A 20398-nucleotide genomic window follows, 5' to 3' on the forward strand; every position below is an offset into this window, starting at 1 on the left:
TGTGCAACGTGCTCTAGGTGACCCTGCTTGAGCAGGGGGGTTGGACTAGATGATCTCCAGAGGTCCCTTCCAACCTCAGCCATTCTGTGATTCTGTGATTTTGTGATTCTGTCCTAATGTAAAATTTACATTCTGCAAGTTGGCTGTGACTTCCAACTCAAAACAGTTAAAAATAATCCTGTTAATAATATGTATTTTCTTTTGGCAATGTATCTGGAAATAACCTGGTAAATTGTCAGTTGTTTTTCTTAGGCATATTAAAGAAATCTATTCCGTCAACTTCTTCTTCAAGAATCACTTTCTTAGAAATAATGCGTCTCAGCAGATATTAAAACAATGACACTGGGACATTTACACAGAGCTATTTAGCATGTTTTATTATCTGACAGTTTAATGTTTATGTAGGCTAAAAGTGTCATAGATAATTTGACTTAACTACTGGTCTTCATTTTAATGGGATTAAGAATTTCTGTTTTGTGTTTCTTTGGGGGCTTTTTCTTGTCCTCAAAGACATTTATTTAATGTTTTTAGTACAAAGAGAGGCAGAAATGTCAGACTCTTGCTAACTATTTTATCATCATGATATATGGTTTAAGAAGCTGTCTTTCCACAGGTGTACATCAAGAAATAAAAACAGGCATTCTGTGCAAACCAAAGAAACATATAACTTAGTATTTGGTTTCTGTCAATAGCCAATATCAGATGCAGATGAAAGAGTGTAATAGGGCAAGTATATCAAGACCCTTCCACAGTATATTATCCCAACCTCCAGTGATTTGCAGCTCAGGAATGTGTTATATTTGTGGAAACCTGGCATACTGTCAGAAAAGAAAGGAGGAGCTATTCCATGCTCTGTTGTTTTCTTCTTTTTCTGTTAGAACTATATAATCCTACATCTTCAAATAGCATCTTTCCTGCTCTGTTAAAATAGGAAGAAGCTCAGGTACTGCCTGCAATAGACTCAAGAATACACTTTGCGAATGAGGTTCAGTCAGCCTCCACAGATGTTTGACACACATAACCTCTACTAAATCTCACATCTACTAATTCATAGGAGGTATTAAAATCCTTTTAAAAAGAACTGCTCACTGACCCACGCAGTTGAAGATATGCTTGCCTTGATGGAAATAATTGTATATGGAATGAGGATGGGCAGAATTAAAAAAAATAGTGCCAAAATAAGTGGCAATAAAATAAATGAAAAAAGAAATCATGTATTTGTGATACCATTTGCAATGGATGGTTTTCCAGTTCCCATTTTGCTTTACAAATGTATTCTTATATTGCCAAATTTCATGGAAATGAGCAGCACAGCCATTTAAAAGACATCAAATAAACATACTTTTTATTACAGGGAAATGCAAATATCAAGTCTTAACAAGTAAATCTAGGGTCTGTAATTTTAAAACAGCAATAACAATAACCTCAGGGTATGCTTTCATTTTGTGGTTGACTTTATGAGAAGCAACTGTTATTTCTGTGTGGCACTTCAATGAGTCAGAAGCATGCTCATTCAAGTTAAAACAGTGGCACTCTTGCAGTACTTGTGATGAAGTCACTGATTATTAGTAGGTCCAGTCACACTACCTATCACACTGTCCTTGTGACAATGCTTTTAACCTATTTCAAACTGATATGTCAATGTTTACATAAACATTTCTTAGGAAGATTAAACCTAAGTGGGAATGTCAGTTACCCTATGACAAAATTTCATAAGTAGGAAAGCTGTAAGATTCCTTCCAAACCCAGGTAATTATGTTGAAAGTTTCTTAACAGACAGCTAGAAGTCTGCAATTGTATGCCTGTCTACGGCAGCCTTTCCAGGCACGTATCAAAAACCAGAGTGTTATTCTCAGAGGTGTTCATATGAAACCAGAATTACTCTGGTTGTACTGGGTCTCTAAAGACAATATAGATTTGAATGGAAATGCCATAATCAAAACTTTCTGAATTGCATAAATTCTTGTCTTCCTCTCAGACAAAACTTTGGTTCACAGTGAAAAGGATTCTATATTTGATAATGTTAATTATTATTTTAGCCAAAAGCCCGATATGTGGTAGTTTATCCATTATATAATAGGATAAGTTGTTCAACACCTCTTGAGAAAGTCCTGCATAAGAACCTTCCATTCAACACTCACATGTGGTATACTAATGGTTCTCCAGCTCTCTGAAATTTTTTTATCCTATTTTAAAGAGAAAGATGCTTTCCCCCCAAATCCCCATAATGCAAACAATATGATGTGTTGAGAGTGACAGGCCTACCACAAGTCTGCAATGGAAAACTTCCCTCCCCACTCGTTAACAACCCTGTTTCAGACCTTTCCATTTAGTGTTGTTGATGGAGGGATGACCAAACTACAGAACTCTCAAAGTGTGGGTGAGAAGAACATCTGCAGGCTAAGTTGAACAGTTAAACATCTCAGAAAACATCCACACACTTGTTTCTGAAATTGCCTGTCAACAGAATTTATTATAATGCAGGTAATGTTAACAGTGGGCAAATTAATACAAGTCAATTACATTAGCAGCCAAACTGAACAAACTAGAGCAAGGCTCAAGCACTTGATGGAGTGTGGCATCCATTCATACGTACCATGCCGTGTTATAAAACAACATGTCCAGGCATAGAAAATGTATCTCCCCAGCTACCTAGGCACACTAATTAGTTCTGCCATTAACCAGCCCTGCTTGTATTGGCCTTTTCAATAATAAAAATAGTTAACTACAGCAGTTGCCCAGATCACATGTCAGGGTATGGTGCTGTCAATATGGTTCTGTCACATTCTGAAAGCATGAGCTGATAACAATTTATACAGGAAAACTTAAGGAAAACTTCATATAAAGCAAGGATGGCAACAGCCATCCCCTTCTAGATTTACATGTTGACCATGTGGACTAAATGAAAGAGAAACTAGTTAATTATTTTTGCCCAGAGTTCACTATCTTCATTTGCCTTTAGAAATTTTACTTAATCCAAAAGAATTGCAACTTACAATACCTGTAAAAATGTGGTTTTAGAGTTTTCATATTTATTTCTTGAGTAGCAAAGATAAAATGTATAGTATCACTTTCTTAAGATGAAATAAGCACTTGTTGTAAACTATTTAAGACTTGGATGAACTTAGAGTCTGTTCCACTGGCATCCATTCCTAGATTCTACTGTCAGGGTTCTTCATATCTCTCTCAGAGGCTGCCACTTCACACAATTGTGTGAGTTTCTAAAAGAAACTAAAATGAAAGAGCACTAGGGACCTTTAGTGTAGATGCTAAATAATATAATAAATGGTCTTTTCATCAAAAAAAAAATCCTGGAAATGAATTACTCTAATATCAAGACATATTACAGCCTAAATAAAAAAGTAATTATCAGTTATTCATTAAAACTCATAAAAAGATTGATAAAATCATATGCAGTAACGAAAAGTCTCATGTACTCACTGTGATCATTCTGTCAAAGTGAATAAAAAATTCCTGAAAATTAACAAACAGCAATATGCTACTCAGATTACATACTGGCTTTGAGCAGTAGAGACTGAGTTTCCAGGATATAAACTGAGCCTTAAGATACGACCACTTATATTGCATGATTACAAAATCCCCGCTGTTCTGTGTGCAGAAAGGAAAATACTGTAGGAGTTTCCCATCATACAGAGTTTTAGCTAAATGCAATATTCTAATACTTTGCACTTAAAAACAGTAGGAAATGTCATTGTGCAGCACAAATCCTAAATTATTTAAGCCTTCCTATAGACATTTAGACTAAGTCTCCTGTGAAAGTAAGTGTATCATGGAAAGAGGGGTTTAAGCAACTTATCCCAATTTCTATTACTAGTAAAAAGAAGGACGTCAAATATTCAAATTCATTGCATTAAATATTTATTTAATGTAGACTGGAGAAAAAGGAGGGAAAATATTGAATTATTTCTCCAATACATTTTTCATTGTTCAAGATAAAAAACAGCTGCCAAAAAATCAGCATGTTGTTTCTAAAAATAAACATTTCCACACTTTATATTGCACAATTTATATATTTTGTCTAATCTCCAAAATCTCTATTAGTTCTTTCTTTGTTCTTCATACTTTCTATTTACAGCCAAATCAGTATTACACAGCCCACTTTTTCCCTAAGGTAGGGTACACATTGCAAACTTTGGCTTTAATAGTTCTGTTTGCCTGTGGCATGATGATATGATATCTCTAACTGATGTAGCTGTGCCAGGAAAAAAAAAAAATCTATTCTTATTAGCAAGACTTTGCTGTAGTTGGAACGAGTCACTTTGTTCAGATGGGGCTGGAATAAACAATATTCCCAAGATTTTTAGATATAAATACAACAGAAAATCATTCCTCAATTCCCTTTGCAGAACTCATTTTTTCAAGGAAACTTACATGTGTTATCTTCAGTGTATTTTAGAATAGGGTAATAAAACTGATAATTTCCAAATCACATATATTAAAATCCCAACTGACTGTATGATTGCTCTTTCCCTCACCCCTTCTTTTTGTATATTGAACTCTTACTCTTACTTCATTTAAAACTTAGTTATTTAAAACTTACATATGAACATATGTGTACTTAAATACTTATACACTAAACACATTTGAATTCAAAATAAAGAAAAAACCCTTAAGTGCAATACAAAGCATGTAAAACATAGCAGACATCATTTTGCAGAAGAGAAAAAGCTTCCAAAAAAACCCAGAAACCACTTATCTCTTTAATTTTCACTACTTCATTTTCCCTTCACCAATAACCTCTATCATGAATCAACCTTTTAAATTTTCTCTTTTATTCAGAAGGTTAATTTCACAGGGCACAATAATTATTGAAGCTGTCACATTCATGCACCAAACCTAAATATGTAAAATTTGGTGATCTCTATCCAAATGTAACAACCTACTCAGTCACTTAATCAATTAAGAACTCTATTTTAAATTATTAAAATTTAAAACATACAGAAATGAAGTCACTCTAAAATAATGATACAATTATAATGACACAGTTATAATAAAATTATAATAAAATGATATAAACCTTGCTGTGTAGCAAGAAAACACAAAGTTCTTCTGCAACATGGAAAGAAAGGGAAAAAAAATCTATTGAGCAGGTTGGGAGTAATCTCAGAGCAATACTATCTCATGTGCTAAACACAATATTTTTTGTCCATTTGTCACATAAGATTGCTTTGGAAGCTAGCAAAAAGAAAATTAAGCAATGTTTGTTCTTGTTTTCATGTCCATTTGAATGCTAGCTGCCAGGGATACTACATATAAAATAATTACCCCAGCACAAATCATACACATTCAGTTAAAAAGCTTATGGGAATAATTTTAATTAGTATCTGCAGGTGTTGCCTTTAATGTAGGCAATAGCCAAACAACAAGGACAATTTAATATTAACGTGAATAGTTAGCATTTAACTGAGACATAATGACCAATAATTTTGTTTCGTCTTTACCTATGCTGTCAGAGGCTTGGATGTCTTGCTGGGAGACTGGCTAGTTTCCTGCTAGTATTTTTGTTAAACAAGCAACTACCACCATTAGTCTCTAGGCTGACTATTGTCAGTCATTTCATAGGTGTCTGTACTCCTGATTCTTGTCAGCTGCTCGATATGTAGCCTTAATCTCCTGATAGTTTTTTTGACTCAAAACTGTGATCTGAAGCACTTATATCTTTCTAAACAACAAACAGCACCCACTGATGGCACTTGCTGTTAGATATAAGTGTAGCAGAAAGGTACTGAACATAGTTAGAGTTGCTGAATATCCAGTGCTGCATATTGCAACATCACCCACTGCTGACATCCACAGCCAAGAATCCACAGCTTCCCTAATTTCCAAAGTATCAGGAAAGGGCTTCAGAAAATCTATCAGAAGTGTATCTTAGATCACCCTTCTTCATTTTAACCAATAATCTTTTTAACAACTTTAAAAACATAAACAGTCTATATTTCTAACATCAAAGTTTACAGTTCATATATTATACCTCATGAAAATAATTCCTACATGAATTGTAATAACACAAAGAAAACAAATCCCTTTCATTAAATGAACCATTACAGGTTGCAGGCCCATCTTCACAGGACAGCACAGTGCATTGTTCAAAAAAATGCACAGTGATCCTGGCTTACAGGGCAAATGAGCATTTTTCCCATTCTGTCTGCAAGTGGGTACATTAGGTGTTTGCTAACTGATCTAGACCCATTAATAGGAAAAAGCTTATGCCAGCTTTGAAAATATCACTCAAATGTTTGTCTCAAATGTTAAAAACAAGACAATAATTTCATCTTAAAACTTCTCTTGCATGCTACAAATGAGAGGGAATGGATGGTCCGGTTTCAGACTGTTCTTAGCATCAGCAGTCCTTCATCTGTGAACTGTCTTTATAGCTATGTTGCATTAATACAGAGTGAAGAGATATTTGTCATTCACACATAGTGGACAAGTGACTCTATGAGCAGCTTATTGCATATACAATCTCCTGAAAAGAGAATAAACAAGAAAATTGTTTCTTGTTAATTTTATGCAGGATGGCCTTCTAATAACAGTATGCTTTTTCTCACTACTGTCCCAGTCCATCTCTCTGTGAAGGAACCAGGTAATTTCTGCCTATTAGTTGGACAATCCTACCTCCTTCTACTGAAAAACGGGCATGAGTAGCTGTGTCAAAGGCTGCAGAGATATCCAGGAAGAGAATGAAAGTCTGCTACTTCTTGATGAAAAGGCAGCATTGATCTGTGCCACTACAGGCATTTCAGTTTTTCTGTTAGTGTGTTCATAGCTACCTGTTAATGTTCTAAGCTCTAAAAATATGGATATATTGTTGGTTGGTGAGAAGGTGGATGGTCTACCATGTTGCTTGAGAAGGATTCTTGAATATTCAAGCTCTTTTAAGGGAAGTAGGCTAAAAGTTGTTCATAGTGCTTCCTGGAAGGTTTTTATGCACCAGGACTGATAAAGCAATTTGCAAGTGTGGATAGCTTTCAGGATCCAAAGAAATCTAATGAGGAGGTAAGGCAAGGGGCCATTTGGGAGCCACAGCGCTCCCAGTGTTTTGGCTGTTAAGTCTAGGGTGAAACAGTAACAAGTCCCCCGGCATGTGGAATGCTGCTCTTCTTTTGGAAGTTGTGCTGTCACACATGGTTAGAGTCAGTATGAGCAACATCAGGATCACAATTCTTCCTGTTCCCTTGGGGAATAAGAAGTAACTGACCACTGACCTAATCATGTGATCTTCTCTCCAGGATAAAAGCTAAGTTGCCACATTTCCTATATTCAATTTTTGGAATATACCCCATATGGTCAGGCTAGAGGTGCCTTGTGAAAACCTAATGGAAATAACTGAGGAAATGCATTGCCAGGACAACCTTCTCTTTTTAGCTTCTTCTCTAGTAAAAGGCAAGTAATCTTGCAAGTAATCCTGTCAGTAAAAAGACTTCTTGACCAGTTACAGAAGGCAAAACTACAGAATTCACACTGATGATTCCTTGTTTATAAAAGAGCAGATGGTCACATTACCATCAATGGTCTCTCTACGGGCATGATGAATTGAGGAAGAAGTCACAGCATCCCTCAGTAAAATTTATCTTATTTTTCTTGCCAGTCTTTCAGAAATAAAACTTAACCAAAAGTTGACCTTCTCTTGCTTCAACATTGGCTTTGGACAGTAATGAAAGGAACTTCTCTGCCGACTGGACAAATGGATGGATGAGTGGATAGAAGAGCTGGGACTCAGTCACTCTCCCAGGAAAGGATGATCATGCTTGATGCACTGTTTTAATAGTCTGCACAGAACACTTGCATGTCTAAGACAAGGGAACTAGTCAATTCTAATGAAAAACTGGGTATTGCTTGGGAAAAAGAAAACAAAGTGTATGGAGGTAAGTACTGTTGGAAAGAACTATCTACCTGGGAAATGCTAACAATTATCTTATTCATTTTTAGCAATCATATCCTTTCTTCTTTGTTTTGATACTTCTTAAACTTTAAAATGTGGAAGTTATCCAAATTTTCAATTGCTATTCCTTTTTCACTGTATTAAATTGTCATTACACTACAGGATTTTCCCACTGAGTGACACTGTGAGGAGCCTTGTATGACAACTGTGACTGTCTTAGTATAATCTGCAGATCCATTTGACAAAAGAAAGTTTTTAAAGTCACCACCCCAAAACTAAACTTCTAAACGTCTACTAATTGTTGTTAAGGGCAGATAAAGAAATGAACATTCCTTTTACCAGAGAACACTCAACCCTTGTTCCACATATTAGCTTTGTCCTAGCAATAACTTGTGTATGGGCAGAAAAAATGGAAACAGCTATCAGCTTCCTTGACTGTAAAATCAAAAAACAATCACTCAAAACAGTACAAAACACTTTGCACCATTTTAGTTGGCTCCAAGTTTCACCACTGCTGTCATCTAATGCTCAAAAGCTAGATTTAATTATGACAGTATCCAAAAATTCATGTTGTGTAAAATAGGGTCAATAATGTTCCTAATAAATTCAGTTTTCCCCTTTCTTCAATGAAACATGATCATTTCACTTTTTATTTTAAGAAGACACTAAATCATGAGAGTAATCAATATGAACGAGGTACTAAGAAAATGAAAAAATTCCTAGTAACATTTACTAAAACTAATTCTATCATACCCCTAATGATTAGTTTATAACCCTTAAATACTGTTCTGATGTTATTCCAAAACATTTAATGTTCTGTTAGACTAAGGGAATGTTATCAGTGCTCAGGATTTAACTCTAATTCTCTTGAAACTTGATATTGTACTTAAGCCCAGGTTGTGGACTCCTGTGATCACATAGGCAACTTAGTTTTTCAGATGGAATACCTAGAGAATTTCTATTTATTTTTACTGAAGATAAAAAATTGAAAAATGTAGTCCTACAAGATCAAAACCCATAAACCTCCAAAATTTCAATCATTAAAATAGTCTAATTATTTTTAAGCTTACTACATGATTTCAAAGAAACACACTTACATTTTCTGAACAACTGAAAATGACTATAGTGCTGAAAGGCTGTTTTTTTCCCTACTGTGTTTTATAGGCAGAAGTAAATTAAACTGAGTTACTCTAGATCTATTGAAAACAGAATGTTTCTGGCCTTCTGTCCAAATTTTTCTCACCACCTCCGGTTCACATAAACAAATCAACTAATTATCACTACCTCTCTGCAAAGCAGAATTAGATGAATGTTGCTGGCTTCAGAGCCTAAGCCCATCTATATTAATTGCTGAAGATGAAAGCATCCTTTGTAACGTTCAGTCTCAAACATTCGTCCTGTTCTTCCCTCTAATATAATGATATAGCCTTAATAAATCTTCCCATCAGGTTCTTAGTTCTATCTTATTTGCATTTTTAATCTAAAAATCCAGTCTTAAAACATCTTTTACCAACTGATTTCTTATCCCCCTCTTATCCTTTTCTGATGCAATAAAATTAATTTCTGTAAATGAAGAAATTACATTAATAATTTGTATCTGAAACATTACCTTGTGTATTTCACTTACTCATTAGAGATAAAGTCTCTACCATACACATCACATATTTATCTTCCTATATTTTTATAATGAAAATATGTTTTCAAAGTCTAATCTATTTTATAAAATGATCTTTTTCTATTTTATAAAATGATCTTTTGTCAGTTATCAGCCAACAGCAAGGCCAAACCAGACAGATTCTTGAACTCCAAGGGCTGAAATTCTGGAGGTTCTTGCTGCAACCAAGTGCTAGATCTAGAATACATAAAATTAGGCCACCATTTAAGGATATCTACTTACACAGTCACTTAAGTTTAGGCAACTACTTGCACAGAAAAAATATGAGTATCTCACATTAAGACCTATCTTAAGACCTGTTCCTCTGTTGAGGAATTTATGTAAGAAACCAGATTTTCAAAGCATCTGAGCACGTGCCTCAGAAAACAGAGAGGAAGTGTTCAGTGCCTACTGAAGAACCTACCAATAAACCTAGATTTAGGTATCTGGAAAAATGTGAATGTTATAGCTTGAGATTTTTTTTCTGTTTCTGTGGTTGTGACATTTTGCAGCTAACAACCAAACTAACAATTTGACTGATCTGAAGTCCAAGGAAGAAGACAGTTTTCCCACTGACTTCCACATACTCTGAATGCAGTCTGTGATATGAAACATGCCACAGCAACAAATGATTGCTTTGGGGCTTACTAATGGTTTTCTGAACCTGGCATCATCTTCTTGCCATAAATCAATTTCCAAGTGACAAGTAGCTTTTTGCAAAAAATCCCTGGCAACTTTCAGCCTCTCAATTCACTTTCCTTGAAAGTCATTTTGTTGTAGGTATAATGAAGAGGATTCCCCAGATAGTCTTCTTCCTTATCTGTTCAGCCAAACCCAGACAAATCTGTTTGTGAACATTAAGAAAGGGGTTGTGTATACAGATTTGTTTATCTTAGAAGCTGTGCTGATAATGCCATTTAAGACAAGATAATATATTTTATTAAAATAAATTTCATGCCCAGTAAAACCATGACAGTGCAACAGCTGAAAGAATGGAATATGTGGGAGCCAAGAAGAGTTTCTGAGCATGGTACCAGGATAGAAGCATATGAATTTCAGGTCATTAAATAAAAAATACACATTATAACTGCCATTTGTAGCAGCTGTCATGGATTCCCCTGCTTTACAAATGCCTTCACAGTCTTCCAGTAACAAAAAAGGTTCTTATTGAAGTTAGATGGGACACAAAAATATTTTTTGCAATTCCAGGATGAATTGTTATCAAAAAGCAGGGAATCTGAATGGGCACAAAAAGAAAAAAACTATTTCGTGTTCAAACAGAAAAGTTAAACTGAAAATTAGGGGATTTGTGAAGCCAAAATGTTTGACATTCTTCCTTACATGATCTTTTTAAACTACTGTTTAAAATAACTAAGTTAAGCACTGTTAAGGCAGTATCTCCTAAAAGATGTCCATGATATGAAAGCCCACAGTATCATAAGTCAGGATTCAGGTGCATTGGTGGTCCTATTTGATTGTATTTGACTGAAAAGCTTGTTGAAATGCTTCCACTTCTAAATCTACCTCATTAATCTGTTTTGCTTTTGGCATCTTAAGCATGCACTAACACTGTACTTCACAAAATGCATTCAATATAAAAAAGTAGTAAAACGCTACTGTTGCTAGCCAACATTTAAAATCCTAGCAGATTTTTATAATAGCTTTATAGTAAATCATTTTAATGGAATAATTTAAGTTATAGGGAAATTTTTCAGATAATGATTTATCTACTAGTAAGTGAAGATAAAGAAATTCCATTTGCTACTGAGTGGTGACTTTATAAATGTAACTCTGCTGCAAAAATATGTGGAACTGTAGTAAGCCAGCTGCAAAACTTCATGTCAGTTTACAGCAGGCACTGAAATACCTGATGTGATATGTATCATAATAGGATTTAATATCATACATAAGCCTCAGAGTATTCATAAAAGCTTCTTTGCCCCCCACATGGGGCCACTCTAATTCTAGTTGCTTCAGTCTCCTACTATACCAATGCAAAGAAATCTCCTCTTTGTTGTATCAATTAGAAGTCATTGCTTCAGAACTGTTATTATTCCCAAAAAACAGCTTTTTGGTTTAATAGAATTGAATTTCAGATCCATTTTAATGTTTTTATGTTTGCTGAAAACATTTTAAATATTTCTGTATGTATTCTTCTATTTTGTTTTTGTTTCCTATGTTAAATCTTAGAAAACTTAACAATCACATTAATAAATACTATTTTATGACCTATTACCAGGTCAGGCAAGTAAGCTGAAGTATTACATAAGCTTTCTTTAATTTGTAAATTACTTTTTCAGATTTACACGAGGAAGCATTCTTACTAGATTTTTTCTGTATTTGAAGATTAGCACATATTGCATTAAACTGGATTTAATTTTGCTGTCATTCAGTACACTAGTGTCAAACATATCCTACATTTAAGCAAACATTTCTATCCTCTTAATGGTTCACTTGACAAGACACTCATATTCACAGAAACCATTAATTTGGAAAACTGAAGATGGACCTACTATATGAATGTCCCTTTCCAGAAACTGGCTTGGTTTTGTTATACTGTATTAGGCATCTTATAGGCATATTTGCTGTGCTAACAATTAAATTGAATCCTATTAAGCTGCTAACATCACTGATTTCCTTACACCAAACATATGACATTATTAAGTCACTGCTTGAGCTACTAAACATTGTATCATTTCCTCAGACAGATCTGTAAAATTATGCTTTTTTTAAATCAATATGAAACAATTCTTCAAGAAAAAAGTCCTTAGAATACTGCTGCCACTTTTACTTTTCATGTTGTGCAAAAATGACAACTATTTCTACTAAATAATTTAAGTGTATGCCATAGTGAGTGGACATACAGATATATGTTCAAATTACATGCAAACTTGAAGCCACAGATAACTACAGCAGGAAACATTTTCCAATGACATTTGGCTTTGATGAAGACAGTGGTTTTAGGCTCACAAACAATGAAAGCTTGTATAATCTTAAACCCTTATACTGAACCAAAGGGACACTACACCAGGCCAAAAGGTTTAAATATAAAGACTAATCACATGAAAAGGAATGCAGTCTCAGAATTCTTGTTGTTAAAAAAAAAAAAAAGAGGGCTTTTTGAGCCAAACTAATTTTTACTTATTTTTATATGTCAGTTAAAATAGAAAAATAGCAATTCAATTTACAAGTAGATAGCAACTCAAAACTTGGACTGCAGCTTTATTTAAATGGAATACCTTACCTCCAGGTAGAAACACAAAAAAATTCAGCTTCTTTTACATATGTACACAGACAGATATACATATATTTGTGTTGAAAAATATCAAAATTGTATCACAGAAATTTGAAACCCTGTCCTCACTGAGAACAGCTAGCAGCTGTGCACACAGTTAATCCTCTGACTTTTCTTGTAAGGACAATTCATAACACCAAGTCTGTATGCTGTTTATACATGGGTCAGAGTTTTTGAGGAACCAGACTACTGCACATAGCAGCTCAGGACTCTTCGGAATCAGGAGATTTCTTTTAGTTTGATCAAATTCCATGCTTATATGTCTTGATACTGACTTCGCAAGGATAGACTCGCAGAAGAAACTTTCCTCCTCCCTCTGCTAACTCCTTTTTCATTGTTCTCAGTGCCATTTGTTCATGACAGATTTCTGAAGATTTTGGGATGACTGTCTAAGAAAAGGGAGTGGATCATCATACATATCAATAAATAAGAAAAATGTTTAAAACAAACACATGTTTTAAAACTGATCTGTTCAGGATGGCTTAGTTCGCATTTTCCAAGTAGCAGACATATCACTGTTTTCAAAAATGCCTATAACACTATACGCAGTCATTAGATCCTAGAATGGGAATACTCAGATGGGGGTCATGCTAAAATTAGTCACTGAGCTCTTGTCTGAAAATATTTAACAGGTGTACATTCTTAGCAAAAACAGTCTGGTAAAGAATTCTTTCAAGCTAAATAGGACTGTTATGTTTTTGTTCAGTATTATTTCAATTCCTCTTCTTAGATCAGAACAACTGTCAGACATCTATTTATGAATAGGAACATATAAGTTTCTGGGTTTTTTTACACACACACACACACACACACACACACATATAAGAACAAATAAGAAATAGCCCAGCCAGCTGGCAGGTTTCAAAACAATATTTATCCCTTATGGCTATCTGTATTGCCCTATGTTAGGAATTAATCATTTCATATTACTGCTAATATTTCAAAACTAAAATTGATCTTGTGAACAGGTACAAATATGTGAAAGTGAAATAGTTCATTCTGTAGTTTTGGAAAAAAACTTTCAACTTGGCTGGATGAAATTCAGTGACAGATGAAATTCAGTGAGGAATAAAAGGGAGGAAAAGTGAACCTTTATGAAAACATAACTGTAGCCAGGCTAACTGGTTAGCTAACAACAACAAGAAAAATTATCTCTGTATATTCACTTAACAGATATAACTGAACAATCAGTCATGTTAAAATAATATGTAGGGCAATAGACACTAGAAAGAAGCTTCATGAGAAAAGAATATTGTTTATAGGAAAGAAAGTTGGCACAAATTTCTCAAAAAAAATCTGATGACTATAGATACCTTCTTGAGAAATTTTAAAAGGTTTTTAAGTTTAGCAACCTATGCTTAATCTTCCAAAGTAACTAATCATCTCTGAAAGTCTTGATTACAGGAATTTACATCTGAGCACAATCAACATATATAGTATTGCAGTTTTATTTGTTTGTTTCAAGTCACTGCCCTACTTTTCAGAACAAGCTTCTTAACATATACCTATAGATTTATACTAACTGTGGCAGTTAGTGCATGAAAAGGGAAAATTTGTCTCTAATAACACCACAGCTGAAAATTACCAAGAAAAAAATGGGGGAACAAGCTAATCACTGATGAATGGGAAAAAATTATTTGACCAGTTTTGCATCTAGGGAGATGAGTGAAAATATAAAAAGTATTAGCTATAAAAAATCTGAAGCACTTGGCAAAAACTTTCCAGTTAGACAATTTATGACTGTTATTCAATAATTTTCATTTATTTTATATGACTGTCCTCCCCTCTTTTTTATGTAGACCTATAATTCATTGTTTCAAATTATACTGCATGGAAGGCAAATGTTTTTGTTTGCCCTATAACAAAAGAAAATCTTTCAAAATAATTTATAATATTGCATTTAAATATTTTTAGTGCTTGACTACTTTATAAGCCAATTCAGGTATTCCATACTCCATACTAAAACTGTCCATAAGTTTTACATATATTGGCCACCTCTTCTTTTGCTTCACTCTTTCAAAAACTCCTTTTGTGTGACTGTGAAGCAGCCATGGTTTTCTCCTTAATCTTCCTTGCACAACTCCCCAGCAGAGACTTTATAACATAAACTGCAAAGAAACATTTTCACAGTAGGAACAACAGTGTTCGTCTTCAGAAAGAGGCATTAATAAGATAGGACTGTAATGAACATGCTAACTCTGGTCACAAGGTGTTGCACAGTCTGTCACATAATCATTGAAAATTGTGAAAGTTTTTTGAGAAAGATCTGGTTCTTCAAACTTCTCATGCTATATATGCTTGAGATAAATATCTGTCTTCCCCGTGTACACAGTTTTCGCACAGGTACTTTCATTGTTTCTATTTATTCAACTTTTAAGGGTCTTCTGTCCTACCAGCAGTCCCACTAGCAAAAATCATTGTAATTATAGAGTAAAGTCAGGTAAATGCTATTATATGTGGTTTATATAGCTCCAGTTGGAACACTGTAAATTTCTTCTACTATGCAGTTAATGCCCATAATAAATGCTGATCCTTCCTCCCATTGGTCTAGGAAATGAGAGGCAAATCACAGCTTATTTTTGAATGTTACAACTGTGCCACTCCATTTGTCTAATTTCCATGCCCCAAAAGACAGTTGTCCCAGAAGACAGTTAATTCAAAATAGTTCCTTCTCATCTTAGTACTAGTAGAGACAGTAAGAATACAGAAGTGAACATATATTGTCATGGAATCTACTGCTGACAGCAGAAGCTGGAAGTGTTGAATGAATCTTTTCCTTTCTTTTTTTTTTTTTTTTTTTTTAGCAATCTGGAAATGTTCTGCACTTTTTGTGGGTCTAATAAAAATTATTTCCCTAATTTATACTTCTCTATGCGTATCAGTGGACAAGAAAACACTGTTCAGTAAATATTTCATTTTTTATTACATGCAGCAATGACTGTTTGACATTAAATCAATTGGTTTATAAAAAAAGGATATATAAGGATCAGTTTATAAAAAGGATTATCTGCCCTAAGCACTTCCCATAGAAATTTTACTTTAATTCTTCCACCCATATACAGTGTCTGTGTTACAAAGATGCTATGTGTCAATATTTTTTATAATACACAATATAATCAACAATAATAGAGAAAATAACGGGTTGAGGAAATAAGCTGCCTTCTGCTTAAATGCCTTGTGTAGTTCTCTCTCTTTACTTCTCAGACAGCAAAGAAAACAAAGCAAATAGCAGTGACTGCAGAATGTAAATAGGTGTTCTGCTTTACTGAGCTTCTCCAGCCTTCTCTAAAACCTGCACTCCTCTGCTCTACAGTCCTCTAAAATATTGGAACAATACAGTTGGTAGTTGAAGCTGAGTTTGTTGAGGTCCTTACTGTCTGGGCAGAACTTCATCAAAGAATAATAATCAAAAAAATAATTTAAAAATGCAAAAAAACTGGACTCCTGAAAAGCAATAGCACAGAAGTGTTGTTGATTTCTCTACTATGGCAGCAGAAGGAGACAACTTATTTTCTCCTTCCTGAACAATTCATACTCTTGCACATGTTACTTGCCAGGATACTTTGTCTATATCCACAAAAAAAGTCTGTGATCCACCATTTGCAAGACTGCAGAACAACGTAAGGTGGCTTTAATAAGTGAATTGTCAATAAAAGGAAAGCCAGTACGTAGTGCCTGCGGTGCATGTGAAGAGCCAATGTTTATCATGCCTTTCACTGCCTACTGAATATTGATAATTTTGAATGAATGAATCAAAGCCCTGTTCCACTGATATGGTTCTCAGCGCAGACTTTCAAGACAAAGAATTCCAAAAGAAGTAACAGTCAGTGGTTTGGGACACTCCTCCTGTCTGGAAGGAGACTTCCAGACACCTTTGAAAATTCCTGTACCCACTCAAACTCAGCACTTTCATGGGGGTGATTCTGTCCCACAAAGTAGCTGCCGGCTTTATAAATGAAACCTACTTTTGATTTTCTGTTTATCTCAGACATTCAGCCTTGGTCCAGAGCACGTAAAAGCTTTGCCTGCCTTAGAATGTGGCTTGATTTACTTTGGTAACGGAAAAAGGCCCAAACCTGCATCTCTGCTAATGCCTCAAAATGATGACAGCTGTAGTGGCCTTTTCTGCCCTCTTCTCACATTGCAAAGTTTCATACTCCAGAAACCAGACTTCACTTATATCCATAGTTCTTAGAGACACAAGTATTACAGTTTGATCACAGTATAAGAATCTAATGAAACAAGGTAAAACCTGTAGTGCCTGAGGTTATTGTTTCTGTGGTATAGCTGCCACACAGAGAAAACTGTCAAATTTGGCTCAAAAACGTGGATACATTGGCAAAAACATTGCTGTTCTGTGCTGCTCAAGTGATTTGTAGCAGTTGAGCTGAATGAAGTTAAAAACAGAAAGGAATACAGGTGGACACTTTAACTCCTGGGAACATCCTGACTTCACTAACCTCACATAACAGGGTAGCAAAGCTTGGACATCATGGGTTGAATTCTAACATCCTCCCCATGCTCCTCTCTTGTTCGAGATTCAGCACAAATGCTAAGTTGGGTCTCTGATAGCACCATTATGGCAAGACTGAAGAACATATTAAACATATGTGCACATCTTTCAGCAATACAGAGTCATATGCATACCCCATGGTGGAGCAAAGCCTAAGCGGACCATGGATGCAACTCACTCCAATCTGTTCTTCATTTCATTATGTCTCAAATTCCTTTTCACTCCTGTGTGTATATATTTATTCTCATAGCACCTGTTTGAGGCAGAGATGCACTCTTTCCCACAAAGGTATAATCAGATGGAGTCTTTTCCACAAGATGAAGACTTTACAAGATGAAGATTTGTACAGTATTGCAGAGTAGATGCTTAAACTAGGATTAGCTATCTTCCAGGCCTTTAGCACTGAAATACCTTTTGTCTTGAAAATCAATATAACAAGTCAATGTATTTATAGTTCTTCATACTTTAACCCTGCCAAAATTACCTTATGGTGCCCTGTTATTCTGGATGGTTCCAGCTTTCTCTGATGTTACCTCTCTATTTCAATCTCTAGTCTCAATATGTTCATGAACCTCTTACCAATTTCATAATTAATCCATAAATCTAATCTTGGGCCCAAAGTAGACTCCATCGGTTACAAAACAGAAGTATTATGTCTGGAAATATAAATATACATATATTGAAAATATATATGTATATTCATATATATGTATATTCTACATATAAATACATATGAAAGAATATATATATTCTTTTTATATATGTATTTCTTTTAATATATATTTTTCAGATTTCATACCTTTTAATTAGACAGTTATTTTTAATTTAATTTAAATTTAATCTACATCAATTTTACATTTTGAATCTGACAGCTATTAAAATCCACTTTTTGTTCATCACACACTTGCATATTCTTATTTGCTATACAGTTTTTTAACAGATTTATTTTTTTAAATAGCATTGCACTATTTGAATAAGAAATACACAGTAAACTCTACATATGCCTTAGAAGAAATTGAACAAATAACCAATACGGGTAGGAAAGAAACAGATAACATTTTAGAGACTGCTAATATTGATACTTACAAATCCTTTACCCTTTTCAATCTCTATTGCTCTCAGTAGAGAGATGAGGGTTGTTTTTTTCTTTCTTACAAAATTCAAAGTGAGAATGGTTGGTTTAGGACTATAGCTTTAAAAACACATGCACACATATTTAAAGACCAGTGTCTTGTAAACACATTTTAAGAATACACGTATTCTACCCCTCAGTGAAACTCTGTAGACAAGGAATACTTCTTCATCTAAATTTTCCCTTGTTTTTTGCTTTTTTTCTTCTCCCTTCTTCCATCTCCCTTAACATATTAAAATTGCAGTGCAATATGAAATGTGGTTTTATCCTCATTTTTAATAACACAGAAGCTGCAAATAAAATGGGTTTTTATCACTTAAAAAAGTAAAAGGAAAAAGCTTATCTTAGGGAGTTAAGAATAAATACGTCATGCCGCCAAAACATAAACCTAACTATCAATCTTTACACTTCATTGGCTAGACTGGGAAGAACTTTTGAAAGATAACAAAGGGAGCAATCACAGAATTAGAGATAACAACTTTAAATATTAAAATGTTTGTTTATGCCAGATTACCTTTAAGAAAAAAACGTGTAAGTACACAATATTACTTTTGACTCCAACAGTAGCACCAGGACTGTCTACACTGATCAACACAGCTAATAAATATATATGAAAAAGTCTTTCATTATTCTTTTTTGGAAATCCAATTCAGAGAAAAATAAGAGAAAATTAACCTCCTTGTCTCCCTAAATATTTTGGGATAGAAGGATCAGAAAAGTAATTTAAACCATTTGTTTTACAAATATTCTTCTAAATTCCATAAATCAGACTGTTCATCACCTGTTAATATAAACAGGCCCCTAGCAGTATGTCCACAAATCAAATAATGCTATGCGATACTGCAATACAAGACCATAATCTTCAGCTGTAAAAGAATCCTTCCAAACTGAAGAGTGATATTACATTAAGTATCTCCAAATCCAGTTTCCATTTATTTCCAGGAGACGGAACGAAACACATTTATTCCTGTTAGTACTTTTTAGACAATAGACTTGGCAAGACATTCATGTCCTCCCCTTGAGAGATGTTTAAAAAGAATGAATTTCTCTTTTTCCATCATCAAAAGCTTTTTGCTGAAGTAAAAATATGATTCAGGTGACTTGCAGGATTGATAAAAAAAAATCTTTTTATGTGTGGTATCTTGTGGTAAAAAATCTTGTAGCAGCTTAAATTCATCAAAAAACATTTCTGTATTTTTTTTGCCATTTTCTGCCCTTTTCTGCAAGCACAAATTTATGTATAAATGTTTATCATGTAAAGCACTAAAACACAAACCAGATACATTCATAAAACATTGTTTTTCAATCAATAACTGATATAAGTAGCTTGTTGTATACGCAACCTCCTGTTTTACTTATCTGTTGCTTTGTTTCAAATGATAGTTTCTATTCTTCAGTCTACTCTGTAGATCCCTCAGCATCATTTGGCATTACTATTTTATAGTGAAAAGTCAGAAACATATTTTCAAGTATTAAAGGAAGAAGTTCATATTTAATAGCATTAGGCCTATAATACTGCCCATTTGAAAAAATAAAAAATGTACTTACTCTCCTGGACTACAGGGAAACACTCCTTTTACAATAGTATAATACTTTCAGCTCAAAAAAACAAATTAGTTATGTTTATAGAGGACTTACCACGTAAAACAGTGAGTCTTGTGGACACACTTATTTCACCCACACTATTGGAAGCAACACATTCATAAATAGCTTCATCTCGTGGAGTCCGCAGTGGTTGTATTCTGAGAACTGATCCAGATCCATCGTCAAACTCTATTACCTATTGAAGGAAACAACAGCTGTCACAGATGTTGTTACAAAGGCCTACCCCTGAGTTAATCTGCGCATCAACGGGTGAACTATCAGTATTGCGATATCAAAGCCAGGTTCATTTTTCAGAT

The 20398-nt window shown here is 34.4% G+C and overlaps 1 protein-coding gene across 1 annotated transcript in view; it reads right to left on the reverse strand.

Annotated features, from left to right (window-relative positions):
- Positions 1-20398, reverse strand: part of PTPRD (protein tyrosine phosphatase, receptor type D) — a 283005-nt gene that overhangs the window by 195678 nt on the left and 66929 nt on the right. Inside the window, exon 3 of the mRNA XM_026083567.1 lies at positions 20136-20277. Coding sequence (XP_025939352.1) covers positions 20136-20277 — 142 coding nt within the window. The remainder of the gene's footprint in view (positions 1-20135; positions 20278-20398) is intronic.

The sequence above is a fragment of the Apteryx rowi genome, unplaced genomic scaffold (assembly GCF_003343035.1).
Source record: "Apteryx rowi isolate R43461 unplaced genomic scaffold, aptRow1 scaffold_61, whole genome shotgun sequence".
NCBI lineage: Eukaryota > Metazoa > Chordata > Aves > Apterygiformes > Apterygidae > Apteryx > Apteryx rowi.